This window comes from Folsomia candida, unplaced genomic scaffold (genome assembly GCF_002217175.1).
Source record: "Folsomia candida strain VU population unplaced genomic scaffold, ASM221717v1 Fcan01_Sc001, whole genome shotgun sequence".
Classification (NCBI taxonomy): Eukaryota; Metazoa; Arthropoda; class Collembola; order Entomobryomorpha; family Isotomidae; genus Folsomia; species Folsomia candida.
The window spans coordinates 12109048-12133391 of NW_019091193.1; the positions used below are offsets into that span (position 1 = coordinate 12109048).

Below are 24344 nucleotides of genomic sequence, written 5' to 3' on the forward strand. Positions count from 1 at the left end.
TTTATGATATTTATTATGGTCTTAATAAATAGTAACTCAGTTTATTATTGTGTAGTTTACATTTTATACAAATTCAAAAATTATTAAACTTTGTAGGTTTCCTGACTATTAATTAGTTTAAAGGGAAAGAATTATATTTATTTCTGTGGTGTGGGAGAGGAGTATGGACATCCACCGTGACATCTTCTGTACCTACTTCTTTTTGTTCTAAAACCTCTGTCCTTGAAATAGCCTGGGACACTTCATCTGGAAATGGAACACGTTATGGCATCTGTACATATAAAATTTAGGCTTAACTGCGGTTTCTTTATATTTCATTCTAAGAATTACCGATGAATTGCTCCAGTTCAGACTCGCTTCTGCAAATTCTGAATCCTGCGTCATCTGATTCCAGATTCTCCGGGGCTGGCATCGCACCAACCAGGGTTCGAATTATACTTGATTTCATTTTATACATCACTATTGGCTGACGCCGTTTCTTAAATTGTTGTACTACATCTTTCAAACCGTTGGCAGCCGTATAGTCCAGAAATTGGACATGGTTACCTAAAATTGAATGTATATTCAGAAACTGCAATATTAAGTCATATCAAGCATAATCAGAATGTATGCTCATTCAACATGTACATCATTTAGTAATCTGAATATTTATGTTACTATAACATGTAACAAATATATCAACTCACAATCCACCACCATAGGAAGCTTATTCTTTCCCCACGATATGCTTGATTTGGATATTACATATTTTATATATTCTAGCGATGGAAAAGTAATCGAGCGATCAAGCTCCACAAGAAGAAACTCGTTTCCGCAGCTCGTCTGCAAAATTAGTATCAAAAATGTAAAAGTGTATTCCTTCTTTAAAAATCAGAAAACAGGACGAGCTGTACAGTAATAAAGTAATGTAATAAAGTGTGACCTTACATATCCTTTCTTGACTTTAACACCAGGTTTGGCGGCGTAATATAAAAGATATACAACGCTAATGATGAATCCAGTCATCATTCCCCACTCCAAACCCACGAACAGAGAAACGATGAAAGTCAAACTCCAGGGAACAAATTCCATTTCTGACAGCAATGTTTTTCAGACATTTTTCATAGTTCTACAATCAGTTGCATACATCAATTTGTCTAAATCTGCTCACTTTTGCTTCTCCACATAGGTTTAATCACATCCAAGTCGACCATGAATATCACCGCACAAACGATAACTGCAGCCAGACTAGCCTTTGGTATATAGTAGAAATAAGGAGTCAGAAACCGAAGGGCCAAAATAACCATCGCTCCTGTCACAAGCCCTCCTAAAGAAGTATAAAATAACTGCAATTGCAAATGTTGTCTCCTGCGCAAATATGTCAGCATGTGTGAAAGATGTTATAAATTCTTGCCTAGAGGACTTTTTGCACCTGACATCGCATTCACTGTGGTTCTTGAAAAACTTCCGGTAATGGGCATGGAACTGGAAATAGTGCATGACATATATTTGGCTTGTTGCAATTGCCTCAACTTTGGTACGTTATGGATTTAGTGTATTAATTTAAAGATTATCTACAAAGATATTGTCGACAACGTTAGTTTACATTTCATAATTTTTTAATATAAGTTTTTAGGTCCAGCAACCAAAGGGGAGAAAAAATTCATGAATTTTTGTTTAAGCTACGGCACCGCATTTTACCCAACACCTCACGGCAGGATTTTCCTCGTATGCTCGCAATGCTAATTCATTTTCATAAAAGTGATAATGGGGGGTGAACGGTACCACCTACAGGTTTGCTTGTGATATAACTTTTGAAAGCTGAATAGCTTGCCTACAATATTATGTGGTCACATTTTGTAATTTTGCCTTTGTTCAATTACTATTTAGTTTAAATTACAGTAAAATTTTTATGTGAGTTTGCATTCTAGATAATTTAATAGAGGCAAAATTACAAAATGTGACCACTTAACATTGTAGGCAAACTATTCATCTTTCAAAAGTTGTAGTACAAGCAAAGCTGTAGATGGTACCGTTCACCCCCCATTATCGCTTTTATGGCAAAATTATTGATCACATCCTAAATTTACGGTACTAAATCCTGCGCGAGTGCACCCATTCATAATTTTGACCGGCTTTCGTCTTCCACCAGTTCCACCACCAAAATTATTTCTGAGTTTTTTCGCCACAACCACCAATATTATTTCGCACGATTTTTCGCCACTCGGTCACCTTTTCTACTTCGATGGACGAATTTTAGCCAGTTCATGACTATCACCACTATATTATCGTCCTACCACATTGGAGGACGATTTTCGCCACCCCAAGAGATGACACAAGGGCCCGTTCATATATTACGTAACATTTTATGGAGGGAGGCACGCTGCGGTGGCCTTATGGGGCACTTTCCAACAATTCCCCAGACCTGGTTCTGCATACCTATATTTTTGCATATTCTTCCGTCCTGAGGGCTGGAAGGACCGTCAGTGAAATTTCGTTGGGCCACACCCCCTGGGGGCGAAATGGTTCCCCGGTTGACCTTTGACATTAAAATTGGCTTAGGTTGTAGGTCTATGTGTGTGTAGCTTACCCTCCAAATTTGAAAGCATTTGGTCAACCACAACGCCGGGCGCAGTATGGCGACACTTGAAAAACCCCATTTTCGGCCCTTTTCAACGCCTTATAACTTCGCTACGTGGATCGATAGAGCTTAGCGGTTTGGGGGATGACACGCATTCTCGAGATTCATCCCCTGAAAAATCTTAGATCTACTCTTGCCCCATTCGAAGTTATTAGTTTTTAGCCCGAGCCAGGGCTTATGTACCCGTTATGTCTGTCTGTCTGTCCGTCCGTCCGTCTGTCTTCGCGATAACTCTCTTCAAACTCAACCGATCGACTTGAAATTTTTACCACATCTATATCTACCCAAAAGACAAATCAAGTTCGAAGATGAGCCGAATCGGTCAAGTGGTTGGCCGGTGGGGGCCATATGGGTGGTGGGGTTATTATGCATCAAATTTTCAAAATTGTTGTAGAAAGCTGAAATTTGGTAAATATGTAACTAATGGCTTCTAATGAAAAGATATGAAGTGAATTTGCGAAAATTTTTATCTGGAGGGACCCTATGGGGTCACTCAAACTGATTTTTCAAAATCGTCCAATTAAGCTGAAATTTGGTATGGAAGTCGATAGCAGCTTATAATGGGAGTTTATGATGTACAATTTTGAAAATTTTGACCCAGAGGAACCCGGTGGGGTGACCCATACTGATTTTGCAAAATCACTCAATTAAGCTGAATTTTGGCATAAAGATTGGTAATGTCTTCTAATGAAAGAATACGAAGTTAAATTGGAAAAAAAATTCAGGTGGAGGGACCGTATGGGCTACCCATAGCGATTTAAAAAAATCGTCTAATCAGCCATGCCAATGCCTCTAGTACAGCTTTGCTTAGCCCGAGCCAGGAGAAAGTTTTGAATTTAATTTCGAGTTTGGATTCGACTTTATGGGGGCTAAGATCATATTCACGCAAATTTTCATCCTCCTACGACAATTTTCTAACACCGTTGTCGGTCGACCCATACCAATACCAGATTGTAAATAATTTATTTTCAAGCTAAATTATTTGCTTCCAATTGAACCGATGTAGTACATATTGTGATTTTGACTGCAACAAGTAAAATGTAAATTCAATTTTCTTAAAACTCAAAATTTGACTTCTTGTCCTTGTATTATAGTATTTAGTCACCTAGTTACTTAATAGCAACAATTGTGTATAAAAATAACAAGATCCAAAAAAAAATATTTGCCAAATTATCAAATGGAAAATTTGAAAACCCGACAAACTTGTCTTGCATTTTTGTAATCCTTGAGAATTTTCAACAAAGCCAAGTTTAATACAAGTGACAACTAGTTGCAGAAGATTCTTGTTCCGGTTATTGAAGATACGGACTCGGTTCCAGTGGTTAAAGATACTCCTGTTGCTTGTTCCTGTTGCTCACGTCAGTAGTTCCTGTTGAATTCCGTCCAGTACGTATTCCAGTTGAAGAACATTTTGTTGCAGTTACAGAAGATATATAATACAAAATGCCTAAGCTCAAGAAGCAGTCCCAGGATCAAAAGAGAATGAATGATACCAAGCGGCGGAACAACTCAAGACTGAATGAGGAAGTTCGTGCATCAGAAAGGCTAATTGACACGGAGGCTCGTAGAAAAATCCGTCTTGACGAGGAACGCCGGGCAGCTGAGCAGCTGTTAAACACGGAGGCTCGTAGGAAAATCCGTCTTGACGAGGAACACCGGGCAGCTGAGCAGCTGTTAAACACGGAGGCTCGTAGGAAAATCCGTCTTGATGGGGAACGGCAGGCAGCTGAGCAGCTGTTAAACACGGAGGCTCGTAAAAAAATTCGTCTTGATGAGGAACACCGGGCAGCTGAGCGAATAGCAGATTCAGAAGCCCGTAAACAAATTCGACTTGACGAGGAGAGACGGGCAGCTGAGCGACTGGCGGATGCTGAAGCACGCAGGAAGATTCGATTAGATCCCAACAGTCGTAAAATAGAGCAGAGGTATTCCTAAAATTCTAAAACTATTTAATACATCTAAGCTTGATGTCATAATAGTATTAATATTGAAGTCGAGATACTGAAGCAAGGCAATATCAGAGGCTAAATGCAGACGGAGACGAGGAATTTCGAAAAGCGATCAAGCACGGCCCTACAGTTCCTTGTGTCTGCTGTGACGGCCTGTTCTTCAATACTTCCACCAGAAAACTTGATCGACCAAAGCTGTTAAAGAAGTTCCACCAATCCTTCCTGGATCAAGTTTTGCGGCCTTCGGATCACAAAGACCAGCGACTCTGTTCCACCTGTTCTACTCACGTAAACGCTGGAAGAGTCCCAAAATTATGTTTCTCTAATGGGTTTGAATTTCCCGAAATCCCTGAAGTCTTGAAAGGTATAAACATTGTATTATTTTCTTTAGTGAGTAAAACTAATTAAAAATACTATATAGGAATGACAACACTGGAGGAACGACTTGTAGCGGGTCGCATTCCTTTCATGATGATACAGAAACTGGGAGTTGACCGCCAGTGTGGACTAAAAGGGAATGTCGTCAACGTCGTAAACCCTATCAACGAGACTGTCAATATTCTACCCAGGCAGTTCAACGAGGCCTCGGTGATTCAATTAATGCTGATGAGGAGAATGGAGTACAAAAGCCCATACCTTTATGAGACTGTTCGCCCCAAGAAAATTTACGATGCAGCTCGGTATCTTGCTCAGACGTCACTTTACCAAGAAGAGGGGATTGTTCTGTCCGAGGACTGGCTCTCCAGAATGGGAACCGAAGACGTCCAGTTTATTGTTGAAGAACAACAGGAAGATTTACGACCTGAGCCTGTTGACAATCGACATCCGAACGAAGAACTGAATCCTGGTGGTCAAGAGACTCTGCTCATTGATTTTGATGCAATTGAGAACATTGAAGCCATACGATTCGCTCCAGGAGAAGGACAAAGGCCAATATCCTTACTGATGGATCTAAATGCCGAGGCTTTGTCTTTTCCTTCAATCTATGGTGGAGAGAAGCGAGTATTCAAGATTCCAGGAATAACCCATACGGACATTGCCAAATCAGACGCAAGAAACAAGGATCGTCGGTGTGCCATTCCCTCTAAGTTGCTATATTCGTACAAGCTCAGTCAAACTTTTCAAATAGCAAATCAAGTTTCTCTATGCTTGCGGAAGCGAAAAGGTTCAGAGACAGCTGGGAACCTTTTAAACGAAGAGTATGTAAACGGATTGGTCAAGCAAGATGACGGTTACAAACTACGAAAGAATACAAGGTCGTCTCCAGCTTATTGGCAAGACAAACAAAAAACGCTCATGGCCATGATTCGCCAACTAGGAATTCCGACGCTTTTCATTACTCTCTCAGCTGCCGAAGTGAAGTGGAAAGAGCTCATTGTGATCCTCAAGCAAGTCCTTGATTCCACTACAATCTCGGAAGAAGAAGCAGAGGAAATGACATTGGAATCAAAGGCGGAGTTGATCAGAAAAGATCCAATCACTTGTAGCCAATATTTCGACTATAAGTTGAAACAATGCCGGAAATATCTAGTTCTGAGTAAATCCGGAATCTTTAAGGACCATCCCGTCACTGACTATTTCACGCGGATCGAATTTCAACACCGGGGAAGTCCTCACATGCACGGATTGTTCTGGTTGAAGGATGCTCCAAAATTTGATGAGGAAGACCCGGAATCTGTCGAACTCTGCACATCCTTTATAGACAAGTACATCACTTGCACGTCCGAAGTTGAAGGAGTAATCCACCAAAGCCATAGACATACTTCTTGCTGCCAGATGAAATTCAAGGGAACGTTGAAATGCCGATTCGGGATGCCTTACCCACCTATGAGATCCACTACCATTCTTGTCCCTTTCCCTACGGATTTCTGCCCGTCCATGAAGTCCAAAGCTTCTCGTGACTTGGACGTCATCAAACAGCAGGCTGAATTTTTATTCAAGTCCGATATTGACCTGGCTTTCGGCGACTTCCTCAGTTACGTTGGACTCGACGAACCTCAATACATAATGGCTATACGAAGCGGAATCAATAGGCCCACGGTTTTTCTCAAGAGATCCATCAAATATGTTTTCTTCAACGCGTACCACACGGAGTTAGCGCAAGCATGGCAAGCAAACATGGACATTCAGTTTATTCTTGATCCGTATGCTTGCTGTAAATATTGTGCAGCGTATGTTAGCAAATCATGTCGTGGTATGTCCAAGCTTCTAAGTGAAGTCGTCGAGGAAGTCAAGTCGGGGAATCTTTCAGTTAAGGAGAAACTCCGGAAGTTCGGTAACGTGTTCCTGAACAAAAGTGAAGTTTCAGCACAAGAGGCTGCGTATGGAAATTTAGGGATGGCGCTCTCTCGATGCAGCAGGGATTCGGTGTACATAAATACCTCAAGACCATCCGATCGTGTCGTCATCACCAAATCTGCTGCTGAACTCCAAGATCTTCCACCAGACTCAACCGATGTAAACGTGCAAAGCCTCCTTGACCATTAGAGGGTTGTACTCTAGCGGAATTTGCGGCGTACTGGACTTTCTCGAAGAAAAATCCACGGCGTGCTAAGAAGCCTCAGGAAGAGGAAAACGTGGACGACGATGAAGAGATCGAAGAGGACGAAGAGAACCTTGAAACGGTATATCAACTAAACAACCGTAGTGGCTATATCCGGAAGAGGAATAAGGCTCGCGTTATCCGATTCCGAAATTTTGGGAAAGTAGCAGATGAGGATGACTATTACCGCGAGCACCTGATGCTATACAAGCCATGGCGCAACGAATCCATCCATATCATGGACACAAACTGGAAGGCTGAATATATCAATAGTCTTGAGCAAATAGAAACCCTTAAGGCCCATTTTGACAGCCGCCTTGACATGTCTTCCATGGAAGAAGAAATGATTCAAGTACAGAATGACGAGGATCAGGAACCTGTTATAATTGATGATGAATACGAAGTTATGCACGATCCTGACGTCCAAGCAGATTTTGGAATGGAGGTGGGAGTAGCAGAAAGCAAGGTGGAAAATCTGAAAATGCCAAATATTATGGAAGCTGAAGACTACAACAAATTGATTACGAGTCTCAACACTAAACAAAGAAAGTACCACAACCACATAATAAAGAAAGTGACTGAGAAGAAAGAACGTGTCCACGAATTCGTGTCAGGTGGTGCAGGAGTTGGGAAATCCATGCTGATCAACGCAATATCGCAAACATTAATAAGGCAGGGTCTTAAAGAGGTTGGAAAGGATCCTAGTCGTCTGAAGGTGCTGCTCACAGCTAGCACCGGAGTAGCAGCTTTCAACATCCAAGGTTTCACGAACCACCAAGCCTTCGGTCTCCCCTTCAACCAGCCCGATAAGGCCATGGGACGTCTTTCCGATAGTACGAGAAACAGGATGGCCAAACAATTTGAAGAGCTTGACCTCATTATCATCGATGAGATATCTATGACTAGTATGGAGCATCTATTTCAAATAGACGAGAGATTGCGTCAAATTTTCAAGTCAGACAAGGATTTTGGCGGAAAATCTATCGTGGTTGTCGGGGACTTTAACCAGATGGAGCCAGTCATGGCTAAGTGGATTTTTGATGAACCCACCAAGGGTAGCCACGTCCTGGGAGGAAACCACCTCTGGCCGAAGTTCCGTCTTTTCGAGCTGACGGAGTGCATGAGACAAAAGGATGACATCCCTTTTGCCGAGGCTCTAAATCGTCTAGCTGTGGGGGAATGTACAGAGGAGGATATCAAACTTTTTAAATCTCGTCAAATCAAAGAAAACGGTCTAACCCCACCAAAGTCCGCGATTAATCTCAAATACAGCAACTCGGAAGTCAGCAGCTACAATGATAAAGTTCTCGACACACTTCCGACTGAAGGGGCCATTGCGTACGCAAATGATCGAGTGCAAGGTCAGGGCAAAAAACAAGATCACCCAGCTATCCGGGCCAAAGCTAAGACGAAGAAACTAAAAGACACACAGAACTTGCCGCATGAATTAAAGTTAAAACTGACCGCTCGTTACATGATGACAATTAATTGTGATACATCGGATGGATTGGTTAACGGGGCCATTGGTACTTTGAGGAAAATTGGCTATGGAACTACTACAGAAGGAGCAAAAGTACCAATTAAGCTATGGATAGAGTTCCAGAAGGACGTTGGAAAAAAACAACAGCAAAAACATCAGTTTGCTAAGACAGGAATCTACAAATCGTGCGTTCCAGTTGAACCTGAACGGAGGCTGATCCACAGCTGGCCTGGAAAGAAGCTAGAAGTCATACGATGCCAGTTTCCCTTCATCCCAGCGGAAGCGATAACCATACATAAATCGCAAGGATCCACTTTCCAAGAAATTGTGGTCAGCGTTCAGTATACTACTGATGAAGGAAGAGGCAGCGTTAGGAGTATTCCTCGGAGAGCCTTGTACGTGGCGCTAAGCCGGTGTACATCTTTGGCTGGCCTTTTCATTGTCGGGGAGTTTGTTGCCCCAAAACCTCCCGCACCTGACGACAAGGTAGTGAGAGCAATGCAGGAATTACGACAAAGGCCAGTCATATTTGATGAGGATGTCCTACTGAGTAACACCGGTTGCGCCAAGGAACTTGTTGAGGTAAATATCATGAAATAGAAGGTCTTTCGACGTATACTTGGCTTTATACTTTCAATGTTATAGGTTCCTTTGTCGTCACCGGTCAATAACGTATTTCCAATATTAACTGCTCAACCGGTACAACTTATTTCGGTATAGTTTTTAACATTGATTATCAATGCATGACCATATTTTACTTTGCATGCAGGATAATCCATTAATTCAGAGAGTTGGAGGGATAAATTTTTACCAGGAAGATTTGGACTCCATCGTAAATCCTCGGGGGTGGCTTACAGATTATGTAAATGTTCCGGTTTAAATCAATTAACTGATCCAATTCAATCCAGTCTGCTAATTCTGCAATGCTTGTAGGCAATTGACTGCTTTATTAATCGAATCACTGCGAAAAGAACTGTTGGGGCTTGGAAAACTGTCTCCAACTTTGGGTCATTCTTTCTTCAGCATCTGTCAAGAAGTGATGCATCTTGGAGGCAAGAATCTTGGGTTAGTTTGAAAGTGAAATTTTAGCTACCATATCATCGAATAATAATTAAAAGGGTTTTCTACATTGTAGGGAAGAGAAACAGCTTCCCATTTAATGATTTTCCCAAGATGTAGAAATCGTCACTGGACTGTAATCGTTGCAGATAGGGACACTCAGTGTGTAACTTTCTATGATTCGCTTAATAGTTTTGCTGACGAACAAGATTTGGAGGTAAAATCAAAGGAATTCATTTGATAAGGCTAACGAAAGTATTTTAAAGAAATTGATTATTATTTTAACAGACCCTTGTGACTTTCCTAAGGCATGTGGATAGAGCTGAAAGAAGACAGCATTTTAGTAACTGGAAGCATAGCAAGTTTATTTTACCGAACGCAAGGATGCAGAAAAACGGTTGGGATTGCGGTGTATATGCGTGCGTTTTTGTGTATCACTTGGCTAAAGGACAAGATTTCAATTTTAGTGAAGCAGATATGACTATGTACAGAAACTCCATTGCTGATTCCATTGTTAACAATAATCTTAGATAACTAGTTGATAAACTGTTTCGTAATGTTTGTTAAAAGCTTGTAATAAATGGTTCAGCTGATGTACGAAAGGTGTTATTTGCATTCAAAGAATTCCGTATGCAAACAAACGGATAGGACTGTGGTGAACATGTGTGCTTATTTATAAAAAGCTTGTGTATGGGAATACCATTTAACTTTGTTCTGGCAAACATGTGTACATCCCGAACCATTTATTCATAAAAGTGTTGTTGGGAGTGAGTAGTGGTTCATTAATATGGTAAAAATACCATACGCAATGCACCCGCGTTTTTGAAATTTATTTATATTAAACATAAGGTTAATAGTAGTCTACGATAAAAATTTAGAGAAAATCGAGCTTCTCGTTAGCCATATATTCATCCGAATACTATACTATTTTGGGTGTAATATTGGCTCAGTTATTATTATGTAAAATTAATTGCCATGAAAATTGGAGGCTAGTTAATTTTTTCAGCTATAGTTACCAAAAATAATAATTTAGTAATTGTTTGGTATATTCAAATGTGAAATCTGAAATTTGTAATCTTCTTCTACGTTCTAAATCTTGCATCTGGTTGAATAAAATTGGGCCTGGAATCTGTCAATCACTTGAAGTTTAAGAGAAATGGATTTCTATACGGAAGAAGAAATTGAGAAAAAACGGATGGCGGCTGTTGCAAGGAAGGAGGACCGAGAACGTCTGCAACTGTGTAAGGAGTTAGTCAACATGATCGTGGCTAAGTCAATTAAGAAAGGAAACCAGCGAAAAATTGAAAAATGGCGGCTTGATGGTGAAATGAAACAACATCAGAGGATTATGACAGCAAAGGAAGATTCAGAATTGATCGAACTTGTTGGTGTGTGAATTAAATTATAGAATAATGTGTACTGAAACAGAGAGTTGGATTAAATTTGTATACTTTAAACATTTGTAGAGGATTTAGAAATGTGTTCGATAGCGGAAGAGGCATCCCAGCAACGAGCTGCTGAAGCAAAAACAGTTGAGCTGATCAGGAATATGTATCCGGCGAGTATTCTACAGAATACCTTTAAGCTGTGCGGGAATATGAATGATGGTGTAAATGTGGATACTGAAAGTAGAAGCGACCCTGAGCAATTTGGCAACAACAACGACGCTTCTGTGCTTGATGAGTTACTCTGTGAGACGAATCTACCTAAAGCTGCTGAATCAATTCAACAAGTAAACCAGGACATGGTCATGGAGCTAGATTTCTGTTCGGATTCTGTCAATAGATCAACGAGTGGGGTGGTACAGAATGAAGTGAAGTTTAAAAAACCCACGTTGCCTTTGTCTCCCGAACATTGTGGAATTCGGAAATCTTCTGGTAAGAGGGTTCGAAAGACGCAGCACTAAAATTAATTACGTTTGATTATTAATGTTATGAAACGATTTAAGAAAGTATGTTATCTCAGATGATAGCATAGTAAACATTTAGATTGATGTAAAAATTACCACAAATATGCGGAATGTATTAGCAAAACTAAGAGATTTATAGCAAAAAACATATGAAGCACCCGCGTTTTGAAATTTATTTATATTAAACATAAGGTTAATTATAGTCTACGATAAAAATTTAGAGAAAATCGAGCTTCTCGTTAGCCTTATATTCATCAAATTGTTGGTTTGGGTGACTGATAGGAAATATTTGTAGTGTGATTTACCGACGGCAGAAGGTATTTATAATTTTTTGGGATAGTGAATTATAAAATAATATGAGTTGTTTTACTTGTTTTACGTTGCATAGAATCTCAAAAGCTAGTGGTGGATCCGAATGATGGACTCGGCATGGAACATAGTTTTAAATGTACTGCGCAACTGAACGGTAAGGAGTTGAGCATGGTAATTATGACCAACACTTACATTATTCTGTATATAGGGTTCAGAAAGATTGAACCTGAGGTGAATCCTGATGTCGCCTTTCGTCAGAAAGAGGATGAAGCTGTGAATGATGGGTTAAATCAAGTTCAACGACGCAGTAGTCGCCGAACAGCCAATCTTCCAAGGAAATATTGTTAATTACAAGTTAATTAGCTATTTGGGTATAGTCCTGCTCCTGTTATAATTATTTAGTTCAACTATTAATATATGTGGCGAATGTCTTTAATAAAATTGGAAATTTCTAAATACATGGTGGTTAAGCGTATCTAAATTTAAAATTTCATAAAAATCGATTCATGCGTATTGGGAAAATAAGGAGTATTCGGATTTAAAATGGGTGTTGGGTCTCGCTTGTAAGCCGTTACTACTCCCACGAGGTTATGACTAAAGCGTTATCACTAAAGCACCATGATGTGGGTCATTGGCATGACTGGACTTTAAATATGTTAATCGACTATAAGTAGTGGTATTGAATCCAAAATTTCATAAAAATCGATTCATGCGTATTCGGAAAAAAACTGGAAAAAAACTGTGGTTAAAATTAATTTATCTTGTGTAATTGGCAGTCCAGGATGATATAAATCCAATGAAATTAGTAGGAACTATGTAAGTCGAAGCAGTACGAAAGCGCTGAAAGGGCACACCCACTGGGGGTGTGGTTAAAATTAATTTATCTTGTGTAATTGGCAGTCCAGGATGATATAAATCCAATGAAATTAGTAGGAACTGTGTACGTTGAAGCAGTACGAAAGCGCTAAAAGGGCACACCCACTGGGGGGAGGTTGCTACTAATTTGTATAACGCTATGAAATTAGTATATGTAGTTCCCTAAAATTGTTCAGAATTATAGTTGAAAGGCATGACAACAAGTTTTGGGAACAGGAGAGAAAATAAATTGATTGGAAATGAAACTTTTGTTCGTAAAATAATAATTTCTTGATAATCGGCTTGCTTTTTCGATAACGTCTTAGCTAATAGCTTTGCTCATCGCTTTTGCTAATTAATATGATGAAAATGAAGACCCGGGGGGTTGGGGATGGATATTTGCTCAGTATGGCAAAGAATTTAAAACTTGGTGACCAAGCGGCGAGGAAACGAGCTTTCAAGAAGAAGAAGGCTTGGTGTCATGAAAGAAGTGATGAAGTCGTTTATCAAAGAGAATTTCTTGAGAAGAGTTTGCAAGGACCAGATTCTAGTGGGGGCGAGAACTTCCTGCGGGCAAGCAATGGATCATTCTTCAAAAAGCTCGTAATTTACAAAAATAACCGGCAAAGGATAATGGATTTACGCACCAAGACTCATCCGGAGGGGACAACGGCAACCGTAAATTCAGCCATGAGAAAAATTCGGACGGAGGTCATTGCACGGAGAGGTACACAAATGATTGAATGAATGGAATTCAACGCTTGATGATGATTATGATGATGTAGGACTTCCTGTCGTAGCATTCTTGGGTCAACAAGTTGGAATAGAGCCATACACCAATGTGCATTGCTGGGGCCTTTGGATCCGAAAAATAGAAGACGATTACGAGATCAAGGTCAAAGAGTCCAATCCACAATCGTCTGGAGGCCTAGTTCCGGAGATAGCAATTAAGATCGGCAAATTTTTTGGTGTCAAATGGATCGACTTGCTAGAGCCATCATCAAACGAAAATGCATCGGAAGAAGAATGCTTCCCAATAACGTTTTGGTTTGTTTCAAGCGTTTTGGATTCAGGAAATTTGAAGCCGTTTGAAATCATTGATCGGTATCATGTAAAACGAAGAAAGTATGCGAAGGTAATGATGAAGAAGAAGAAAACCAAAGCGGCTAAGATTAATTGCATTTCTGCACGTGTGCTTAGGCAAAGAAATTAGGATCTCAAAATTTTTCACTCGTTTAAGCTTTTTGCAATGCTTTCATAAATGTTGTAATGCTTTTTTGCTGAAATGTTTGTAATATAAAGTACATTTTAAAATCTTACATGTTTTGTAAAAAGCTTTTGCTTTTTTTGTTGCTTATATCGATCGTGATTGCATGCATTCCATCCTAGAAGGTTTTCATAAAACGGACACCGGTCACCAAAGTGTCGCCATATGAAGCATATACTTTCAATCGTAAGCATGATGATGATGATAAGTGAATAAATGAGAAGAGGTGAGTTTGAGTTGGTAGGTTGGTCAGTTGCACCCACCCTGGCTCGGGCTAAGCAAAGCTGTACTGTAGGTTTTGAATTTTGGCGTAATTAACCATGTCGACACGATCAAAAATATGTGGGATAGTATCCATCAAGGTCCTGAATTTTACTTAGTTACGGGTCTATATGTAGACCCGTAACTAAGTAAAATTCAGGACCTTGATATCCATATAAGTTGTTGTTGGCCCTTAGGAGAAACCACGGACAACAAAAAAATTTATGCACCCTGAGTGTCGCCATACTGCGCCCGGCGTTATGGTTGACCAAATGTTGTCAAATTTGGAGGGTAAGCTACACACACATAGACCTACAACCTAAGCCAATTTTAATGTCAAAGGTCAACCGGGGCCAGGGGGTGTGGTCCAACGAAATTTCACTGACGGTCCTTCCAGCCCTCAGGACGGAAGAATGTGAAAAAATATATGCAGAACGAGGTCTGGGGAATTGTTGGAAAGTGCCCCATAAGGCCACCGCAGCGTGGTACCGTAATTTGGTAAATCGACGCCATGAACTAAAAAGAATTTTATGACTCAACGAGCAATTTTTTAAATCACTGAAAATATATCTCGCATTGATGAGTAATGCTATACACGAAATGCATTTTTAGGCCATGTTAGAATTTGAGAGGTTTTAAAAATTTCCATTCAAGGATATGCATACATATGCAGAAAAATTAATGAATTTGTGAAGGAACCTCTTTCCCAATTATGAAGAGAAGTTTATGTCACCAGTGGGGGGTCAAGCAAATGTTGATAATTATTGACAAAGGGAGGTCAAGTGGGTGTCGAAGAATTGCTTTCTTGACATAATATATGAACGGGTCCCAATAGACCAGGTGATTGAGTGGGTGTGAAGGTGGTGGCCCCTCTCGGGCCACCGCCGGACAATTTTCTCTGGTGGTAAACTTTCTTACCACTAGAGAATAACTAGAATGCGGTGCCGTAGCTTAACAATGTCATTCTGTTTAGTCGTTGCACGTTAGTAATACTACCTAGATATATTAGAAAATTACAATTCATCAAGGGAGCGGATATGTATTTACGACAAAAACACCAAAATATTTAAGAAGTATGTATGCACGAAAAAATTATAAAAATAAGACTTTTCACAAAATTAGTATTTTTTGAATATTTTTTTTTGTGATCCGATTTCTTTGAGCAAAAAATTTCGCCTCATATCGTGTATGTATTTTTTTAATATCGCCCACAAAGTTTGATTTTCGGTTTTCATCAAATGAAAAGTTGAAAGTAAATTCATATCCGCCCTCTGTAATCGTAGCCAAAGCTATAGAAAAATTAATCGGTTCCCGTTCATTAAAGATTAATCGTGTGAAACGTGACATTCCATACTTAGAATTATCATGGTCAAACATGCACATATGCATATTTATATCTAAAGAAAATGATCCAAACATCATTTACATATTACCTAAAGAAACTTCCAATTATGTTCGAGATTCCAATGGAAAGCATCTCCTGAGAAGCATCAATAGGATTTTCGGGCCGAGCGAACGCCTGTCATTGTGCAATAATAATTGTACATATCCTTCCATAATAATGGGACCTTTTGTTTGAAGTTTAAACCCATTCATGAATATGCAGTGGGTAATAACCAAAAGTTTTAACTACCCTTTCAATTAGTTTCTTCGTTATGTACCATGGGTGAATAATAACCCATGAGACAAAGTGTCAAATTGATTTAAATCATTCTATTTTCTATGTACATATACATATGTACACGCATCTATGTAAATACAAACCTGAGCTTACCTTTGCAATCGTTATATGTTCCATGATGCTATGTGCAATATTTTTGTAATCAAGTGACTTATTGTTAAGTTTTGATTGGTATTTGGTTTTAATTTACCTAAGAAGAGGGAGAACGACAAGAGCACTAGCTTCCTCCTGAAGTATGTCGGTAAATGAATATGTTACATTCGTCGCAGGATCCTGAATGGTAAACGGTGGCGAAGCAAATTCTGGGAGGCCTGGGACAATGTGGCCGACAATTGAAAATGGTTGACTGGGTCCAATACCTGCTGCCACAGCAGTGCAAACTATCACAATTATGGCGTTTCTTGCCGTGCTGATAAACCACAATGGTTGATTTAAAATGGGAATACGATTGGTCACGAATCGAAGCAAGAGTTGCAACTTCTGTAATTTTCAGATTAATCGCAAGGGAGAAAGTCAGGATATATGTGAATTTTTAGTAACGGTAGATAAAAAAATAACTCAACCAACCAACCATTAAAACAAGCAGAGAGATGATGCAAATCAAGCTGAGGATGGAATCGGACAACCGAACTTCATAGATATGCTGAATCGCTCCTTTAATTGTGGGTAAAAATCCTTCTGCTGCAAATTTGAGCCCAAGCAACCCTTTAATTTGCGTCGAGCAAATTGTGATCGCCGCCGCGCTTGTAAATCCTGAATTATTAAAATGTATTATTTATTTATCATAAATTATTTGTTTTAACCTTCGCACCAGAATTTACGGGAGTAGAGATGAAATTAACAATGAAACCTGCCAAGAATAGGAAATTATTGAAGACTGAATTAATATGGGAGAAAGTTGAATTGTCTAACCGAGTTGAAAAGCACCCATGAGGAGCGTGACGACGCCTGTGATAAAACATAGTATGACGCTGAAAGCCGGCGGTTTTCCATGTGTATCTGAAATTAATGATTATGCCTAGATTTTAGTATTTCTCAACCTCAATGCTCAATTTCATCTTTCTACGACGATTTTAGAATTTTATAATACCCCTCCCACTTATCAACCACTTGATCGATTTCGCCCATGTTCGAACTTAGCTCCTCTTTTGCCTCATGGTAAATGTGTATCAAACATGGAATAACATACTATGCTATGCTATATCAAGTTTCAAGTCGATAGGATGAGTTTGACGAGAATCATAAAACGGACAGACATGATGGTTCCATAAGCCCTTGCGAAATTTTAAGACGCACTCAACTCACGTCAAACGTTTGTAAACTTACAAACCAAACGTAGTTACATAGCAGTGCTCGAGACGGTCCAAACCCCGTTTTTTCAAGGTCTGTATAAATTTAAAAACCCAAACCCGTCGGCTCCTTGCACCGGGTCCTAAGGCCAGTTTCTAAAACTGGGTCCGGGTCCCGCCTGGACCCGACCCGTTGCGAGCACGAGCTTTATAAACTTGACAAATCCCTCATTATTAGGTAACTTACATGTATAAGTTATGATGCTCATTATTGCGGTGGGACCTTTAAAAAGAACTCAAATTAATATTGGATTCTTTAATTTTATAAAAAGTAGGTATTTACAAACCTATAGTCACCTCGGCCGTTCCTCCAAGCAGAATGTAGACAAAACAGCCAACGAAACCAGAATAAAGACCATACTGCAACATAAATTTTCTCGAATCAAGTATTTATTTGACTTGCTTCACTGAATAGTGGACTGTACCTGAGGTGGTCTGGAAACATAAAAAATGGTACACTATGCAATAGATAAATTCTAATTTCAAGTAGTATCAAACTCACAAGCCAGCCACTTGAGCGTAGGCTAAGCCCTGGGGTAGAATGGTAAGACCTACGGTGAACCCTGCAACAATATCTGACACCAATTTGTCGGTCGAATAATTTGGGAGCCAACGTATCATGGGAAACTTTCGTTCAATCTGGAATTATTAAGTTTGCTCATTTGCAATACATGGATACACTGGCATCTTTCACATAAGCCATTATTCAGCTTTTGCAGTCGTACCGTTTTCCGTCGGGCAGTTTTCACCCACCATTCTCTGGCCACGGCTTTTGCCAAATCGAGATTCGAACTCTTTGTTTCAGGTGGTTGGGGACTGGAGGAGTACCCTCCAGGATGAAATTCGGCACTAAGACTCAGAGAAGAGTCAGATTTTGCCAGTGCCGAAAGGCTAGCAGTGCTGTATGAATGAATCAGTTCTGTTTTCATGATGTTTCCGTAAGTGGGTAGAAAAGAAAGTTGGTCAATTAGGGCGGACAATTAGGTTGAAGTGGAAAATGCACAATGTCGACACTTGTCTGTTTGTCGCCTGCCCTGCTTGCACGTTAGCTACGAATGCACAAGAATACTAACAGAAGGAGATCATTTCCAGTCACCGTTGTTGATGACTTGGTTTTACTTTTAGAAAACTAAATGTATTCTCGTCTCGTTCCTCCATTGTGCCGATTGTATGATGATGGGTCTCCACAATTTTTCACATTATCGTTTAAGCGGTTAAGGATTCTATATATAACGCTAATTTGACGCATGTTGCATAGTCAACATTAGTTTAACTAAGACAAAAGTAATTGGCATTTTGCATCTAATGAGATGACTGTTTTGTTATTATGATAATGTAAAACCTTGAAAAGCATAAGCAGTTAGTTTAGTGATATACATTGTCGACAGAGATGTATATTGTTTGGTTCTTCCATATACATATACATTTATATGCACAATCCTTTATAGTGTAGTTACTCAAATTTCTACCCAGGAATTTAAGTTTTGAATGACGTATTGCATATCCCATTGTGTCTCTGTGTTCAAAGTCGTTTTCCACATGTGATAAGTGATTGTTCTAAATGATTCATCCCCTTCTAATCATTCCAATGAGCAAACACATTTGCATAATCCTGGAGTCGAATCTACCTACAGCCTTTAGTCTAGAGGCTGTAGAGTCCCAAAGTATGGCACTTCATTAAGTATTTAAATGTATTACTGTTTAATTGCAAATAATAAAAAATAGATTAGGCTTATTACATTTATGTAAATTAAACACATTTGATACCCATTACAAAGATTGCATAACATGAAGACTATAGTAGTGTTGCATTCCAAGAAAATAATTTAAATCATTATGCATGAATTGGATTTACAATAAATTAATTGAAAATCTAAGTATAGAGTTTCTTGAAATGCTTAATGAAAACCACTTGGATGTAAACATTTCTGGATATGTCTAGATTTTGCTGTATCCTTTCGTTAGCACTGCATTTGTGAATGCTAAAAAGGATTGAAGGTGATAGAGCAACATCATGTTAAAACGTGCCTGTAACCTAAATGGATATTATTCACTGTAAATTAATATAATTTTGAATATATTATACTGCGTGGCAAAATTGGTACTAGCAAAACGATTTTCTAGTCTGCTATACATTTACATACAATATACGTGTATGTACATACAGATATGTAGATATGTACGATATTGAAAGTGAGATTTAAAAATAATGCAGAAACTGCAGGTTTGTAAAATTTCATACTTGTTGAGATTGCTTATTTTAATTTTATCGGAGGTCACTTCGATGTACATACACGACTACGAGTAATTGAACTGACACTGGAACGAGTGAGTAATAAGATGAGAAGATCAACTAATCCAAGTTCAAAGTGAGTTATAAATTTCATGCAGCAACATAATTCAGTTTCCTATGAAAGGATAACGGAACACAAAAAGCTCAGCGTCAATGACGAATATTATCTATGTATTAGGGGCTGTGCAGGAAGCATATGATGGATTTAACGGGGGGTAGGGGTAAAAATGTTCGAAATATTTCTTCAAATATTTGTATGTAAAAAGCACTCGGAATATGTATATGCCTTAAACCTAAAATATGTGAAGAGGCGGGAGGAGTGGATTTGAAAAACTTAGTAATTTGTTGCAGCAAGCGACCATCTTTTGGCTTTTGGGTTTTGGTGGTTGCTTCTTTTTCGAATGAGCTTTTTATGAGGCATCTCAAAAGGTGAAAGTCGCAGGTTGTTTTTTATATCAAATTTACTGCGTTAATTTTTATATATTTCGTTCAGGCGGTGGAATTATAAATGCCGCATTTATTGGGGGTTATCAGTTGAAATTTCGGTTGAAATGGGGGTTATCGGTTGAAATTAAATACCTATGCTAATCTGTCTGTTTCGCTGGTTTTATAGGTGCAGATGGTGATCGTTACGTTTAGATTGCGATCTAAAGAGGTCGGGATGCGGTGTTTGTAGGTTGGGGTAGTATTTTAGTGTTATTTAGTGATTGATGTGTACTTTTAAAAAGTCTACCCTATTACGAATTTAAATTTTTTTCCCACTGGACTCAGTATTTGTGGGTTGGTTGAATTAACTTTCTTTCGTCCGCGAAATCTAGGATGCAATTTGTACTTTTAAATATGCTTATTATACATATCTCGGTTTATTGGTTTGCTTATTGACCCTCTTGTACAAAAGTATTTGTAACTTCGCTGTGGATGTCCTCTGCTTAATGACAAAGGGAAGAGTTGCTTTCTTATATAAATTTGTGCCACGGTGAGATTATTGAGATTAACTTCATCCGATCCATGTTCAGCAAATCTAAGACATTGTAATTTCATACATACTGATTAATCAAATCCTCCTCTACTGGGTCATCTCTTTGCAAATTTCTATCTTTGAAAGCCTCTCCTGCCCAACTTTTTTGATAATTTACTTCACATCAAAATGTTCTCCTTCCAACTCATCTTTAAAACATTCTCCTTATTTTCAATGTATTTAGAAATAATTGAAAAACAAATGATAAGTCAAACTATTGATCTTTCTAATATAGATAGTTTATTGTTGAATGCGTAGTTAATAACTACTAGTTATTTAAACTAAGCTTTGCGTTGATTGAGTAACTTCTTGCGCTAGATGAAAGAGAGTAAAAATGCGAATACATATACTATGCGCATATGTACATGGAAAATGCATGTGTTATTTGGTGTCAATTATTTAATGGAGAATATTTAAAGCAGAATCTAAAGAAAACAACAATTTTTAAGAAATCATTAGTTTATTTAATACAAAAATTGACCAATATTTGGATTATATGTACATACTTGTAATAGATGCCTATGCATTAAATTAATTTCTACACATTGGTCTAGTAATTTGACATTTGATAGGGTGATGGTTCTAGAGTCATGGCCTCATAGGTTTAATATCGGTATGGTATGCTCTGTTATGTAGTAGATTCTAATTGCGTGAATTTATCTAAAAATTAGTAACGTAGGTTTAATTAAACCATTTGAAGAAACAAAGACAATAAAAAATTTACCAAATAAATCAAACAAAATCGTTCCCCAATTCAAGCGAAATTATTCAAGCACCCTAGATCCAACTGATCTATTTCAAAATTGTAGTTAATTACTACTGTACGGCCTGACAAAGTCTCAATCTGTCTCTTGAACCGGTCGAAAACTTGTTGATCCCAGTTTTGACGCAAGTCGAACATGAGAAAGTCTCGTTTTATTGGATATCCGCTTATGTCAGCTCCCAACATTTGACACGTAATGATTGCCGATTGGAGCACAGACTCATTCAGTTCCATAATCCGATTGTTCCGTGCCATGACTTCTGGTTTATCTTCTGAGGAACCTTGGATTACAAAGACAGGAAGTCCTTTGTAGGAACGGTGGTGCCTATTTGGGATATAGGGACATTTGGGATGCTGCTTGTCAATAACGGTATGCTTTCCTCCGTATAGATAGCCTGGTAAGCCAAACCGGAGGTACACAATGTAGTGACCTGTAGAGACACGGTCTGGAGTATATTTTTCATCTACATCCCCCAGGAACCACTCGGCATTTCGCCGGGGGGATGGATCCCCAAGGGAGATTTCACATTTGTTGGCTTTCAGCAGTTGGATTGCCATGTCCAGGTCGAGGTGACTCACTTTGGGGAATTTGTTGAACAGCCAGAGTCTTTCTTGAATTTGACTAGTTCTACTATTTTTGAGTGAGAACAACAGTGAGGTGACAAACAACCCGGTTTGCTTAATTCCTAGACATTGGTCATAACTTGTTGCCGAAAATTTGGAAATCATCTCCCATTCGTCAGAATCTAGGGTCACTCTCCGTCCGTTGAAAGTCCTATGCAGAAATGTCCCGGCTAGTCTTAAGTTGAAGGAACCTGGTTTGATGCTCACAGTGTTCGTCCCGCTGATCCATGCGAACAAGTTTCGAGTTTTAGTGTTTCTGATCAAGAGTACGGAAAACTTATTGCTATGACGAACACAATATTGCCCATTTGTGGTACTCGAATTTGAGTTACTCGGTGCGAGGCATTCTTTATGATAGCAACTGTATGTCATGGTTTGACATGTTCCCCAACAGCGAAGATATCCTTTGACAAAGTCCACAGAAAGCTTCTTATTTCCGTACTCAAACATCATGAAGTATCCAGAATCAAGGAACTGTTGCATGATTTCGGATTGTTTAAAGTCCTTGTCTTCCCCGTCAATCGTAACATTCTCTTGAGTTGGACAATCATGGTCTGATGTCTGGATAAAGGTTTGCAGGGTGGTGAAAAGGGCTTCGTTTCGTGCAAATTCCACAGTTTTCTGAATCTCATGTCATTTGGAAGTTGATGCGTGGCGTTGCGGGATTGTGGAACATTTATCGCAGGGGCAGATGTAGATGGTGTAGTTTTGTGTTGGATTTGTGCTGCAAATAATGATTGGTCTTTATTATTAGTTATATCAGTCCAAGCAAAAAATTTATGTTGATTTACATACATGACCATTCGTCTACGATTACTACCGTTAGTTGGGTCTTCGATTTGGGAATGTTTAAATATTCGACACGTTTCATGTTGAAGCGGGTCTTATTGTTACGGTACCCCAAATATCCAATGAACGAGTGTGTCCGATTTTGATATATCTTGCATCCAGGTTTTTCTGGACTTGACAGGAGTGAGTAAATCCAGTCCACATTGGCGTTATAGAGAAGTACGACGTGTCGTATCGTTATTGGTTCCAAATGCAGATTAAACTTTTGAAATTTCTGTAAGTCAGGTTGAGCTAGTGATTTATCACGTCCTTTGGATATGCTTCTTATTGCTAAGCTTTATTATTAAGCCTGACTTAATTTCCTGTGACCATGTATTTTGTCTGGTAAGAATTTCTTTCGTTAACAATTCCACTTGCTCGTCGGTCCAGACACCTTTATGTTTCGGACTGTCATCAGCAGTTTGAGCAATGTCTTCAGCTGTTTTATGCTCCTCGTCATTCTCTGGGTCTTGCTCATCACCACTGTCATAGTGGTCTTCATTGAATGTGTCATCGTCACCATTGTCATGGTAAAATGGATCGAAGTTTTCTGCGATCTCATCGCTTTGTCCCAAATTCTCCTCAGCACTGATGGACATAAAGGAGATGACTGGCAAAGGAGACGAATTCCTAGCTCCCTCCAACGCCGCGTCTGAGTGTGAGAATATATATATATATATATACATACGTGATCCCATCAAGTTACGAAATGTATAATAGGCATCCCACCATTTGTACTTTGGAATTGTTCGACGCTAAGCATGTCGCTTGACGTGGCTGAATCCACCATCTCCCTCCTGAACCACAAGTAGTCATTAAGGGTTGAGTTTGGTCTCCCCTCAGTAATCCAGTCCGTTGCCCAGGATTGAAACAGTGCCACGTGTTCGCCCGTTGTGGGGATGATGGTGCTCCCAGCGTTGGCTAATTTTAGTTGGTCGCCCAATGAAACTGGTCCCTTGGGGTCGTCGTTGCCCGCGTGGTGGGAGGCGATGGCCATGATTAGAACCAGGATGGGATCTCCACGACGTGCTGCATAAATGAATAAGGGAATTAATACATTTATGATTTGGCAACATTAGAGAGGTTACGCAAGAGTACATGATTGTATTTTGCGATTGTAAACACAGTGGGAAATTCAAAATTAGTTAGATCTCTAGTCAAACTCAGGGTTACAAATCTCCGTCTCTGGGTATCATTGTATTGTACTCATATACCCAGCTTACAGGAATTTCAAATCTGCCGCCGGAAATGAATGATAATTATAATCCTCCCACAAAATATTGTAGCTCAACCTCAAGAATATACTATCCTAGATTGTGATTCTAGACTACCATAATTTTTTTACAATCATGTACTCTCGCTCAACCTCACTATTATTTCGTCATGATGTAAAGCTTAATAGCCCCTCTTATGAGTTCACCTGAAATCTCGGGAGCAGCAGGTTTCCCCTCGTCCTCCACGACCTCCTGGGTAGCCATCGGATTAGTCTGTTGGAAATTAAATTTAGCCAATGGGCGGGTGGACCTCTGCTCCT

At 39.3% G+C, this 24344-nt stretch overlaps 1 protein-coding gene across 2 annotated transcripts; it reads right to left on the reverse strand.

Moving 5' to 3' along the window:
• Positions 1-9: 9 nt before the first annotated feature.
• Positions 10-18457, reverse strand: LOC110859780 (sodium-independent sulfate anion transporter). Of its 2 annotated transcripts, none has more exons than XM_022108771.2 (17): positions 18010-18457; positions 17787-17923; positions 17710-17719; positions 17572-17644; positions 17472-17507; positions 16848-16934; positions 16747-16785; positions 16507-16688; positions 16126-16415; positions 16029-16056; positions 15688-15773; positions 1394-1464; positions 1151-1306; positions 928-1073; positions 687-822; positions 331-546; positions 10-246 (listed from the first exon to the last, which is right to left on the reverse strand). In XM_022108771.2, exons 1-17 carry the CDS (start codon positions 18211-18213, stop codon positions 113-115), a joined length of 2031 nt encoding a protein of 676 aa, XP_021964463.1. In that variant the 5' UTR covers positions 18214-18457; the 3' UTR covers positions 10-112. The 2 variants fall into 2 exon arrangements, with proteins under 2 accessions (XP_021964463.1, XP_035715824.1); XM_035859931.1 differs by having other exon boundaries at positions 105-271; positions 18010-18456.
• Between the last annotated feature and the right edge of the window lie 5887 nt (positions 18458-24344).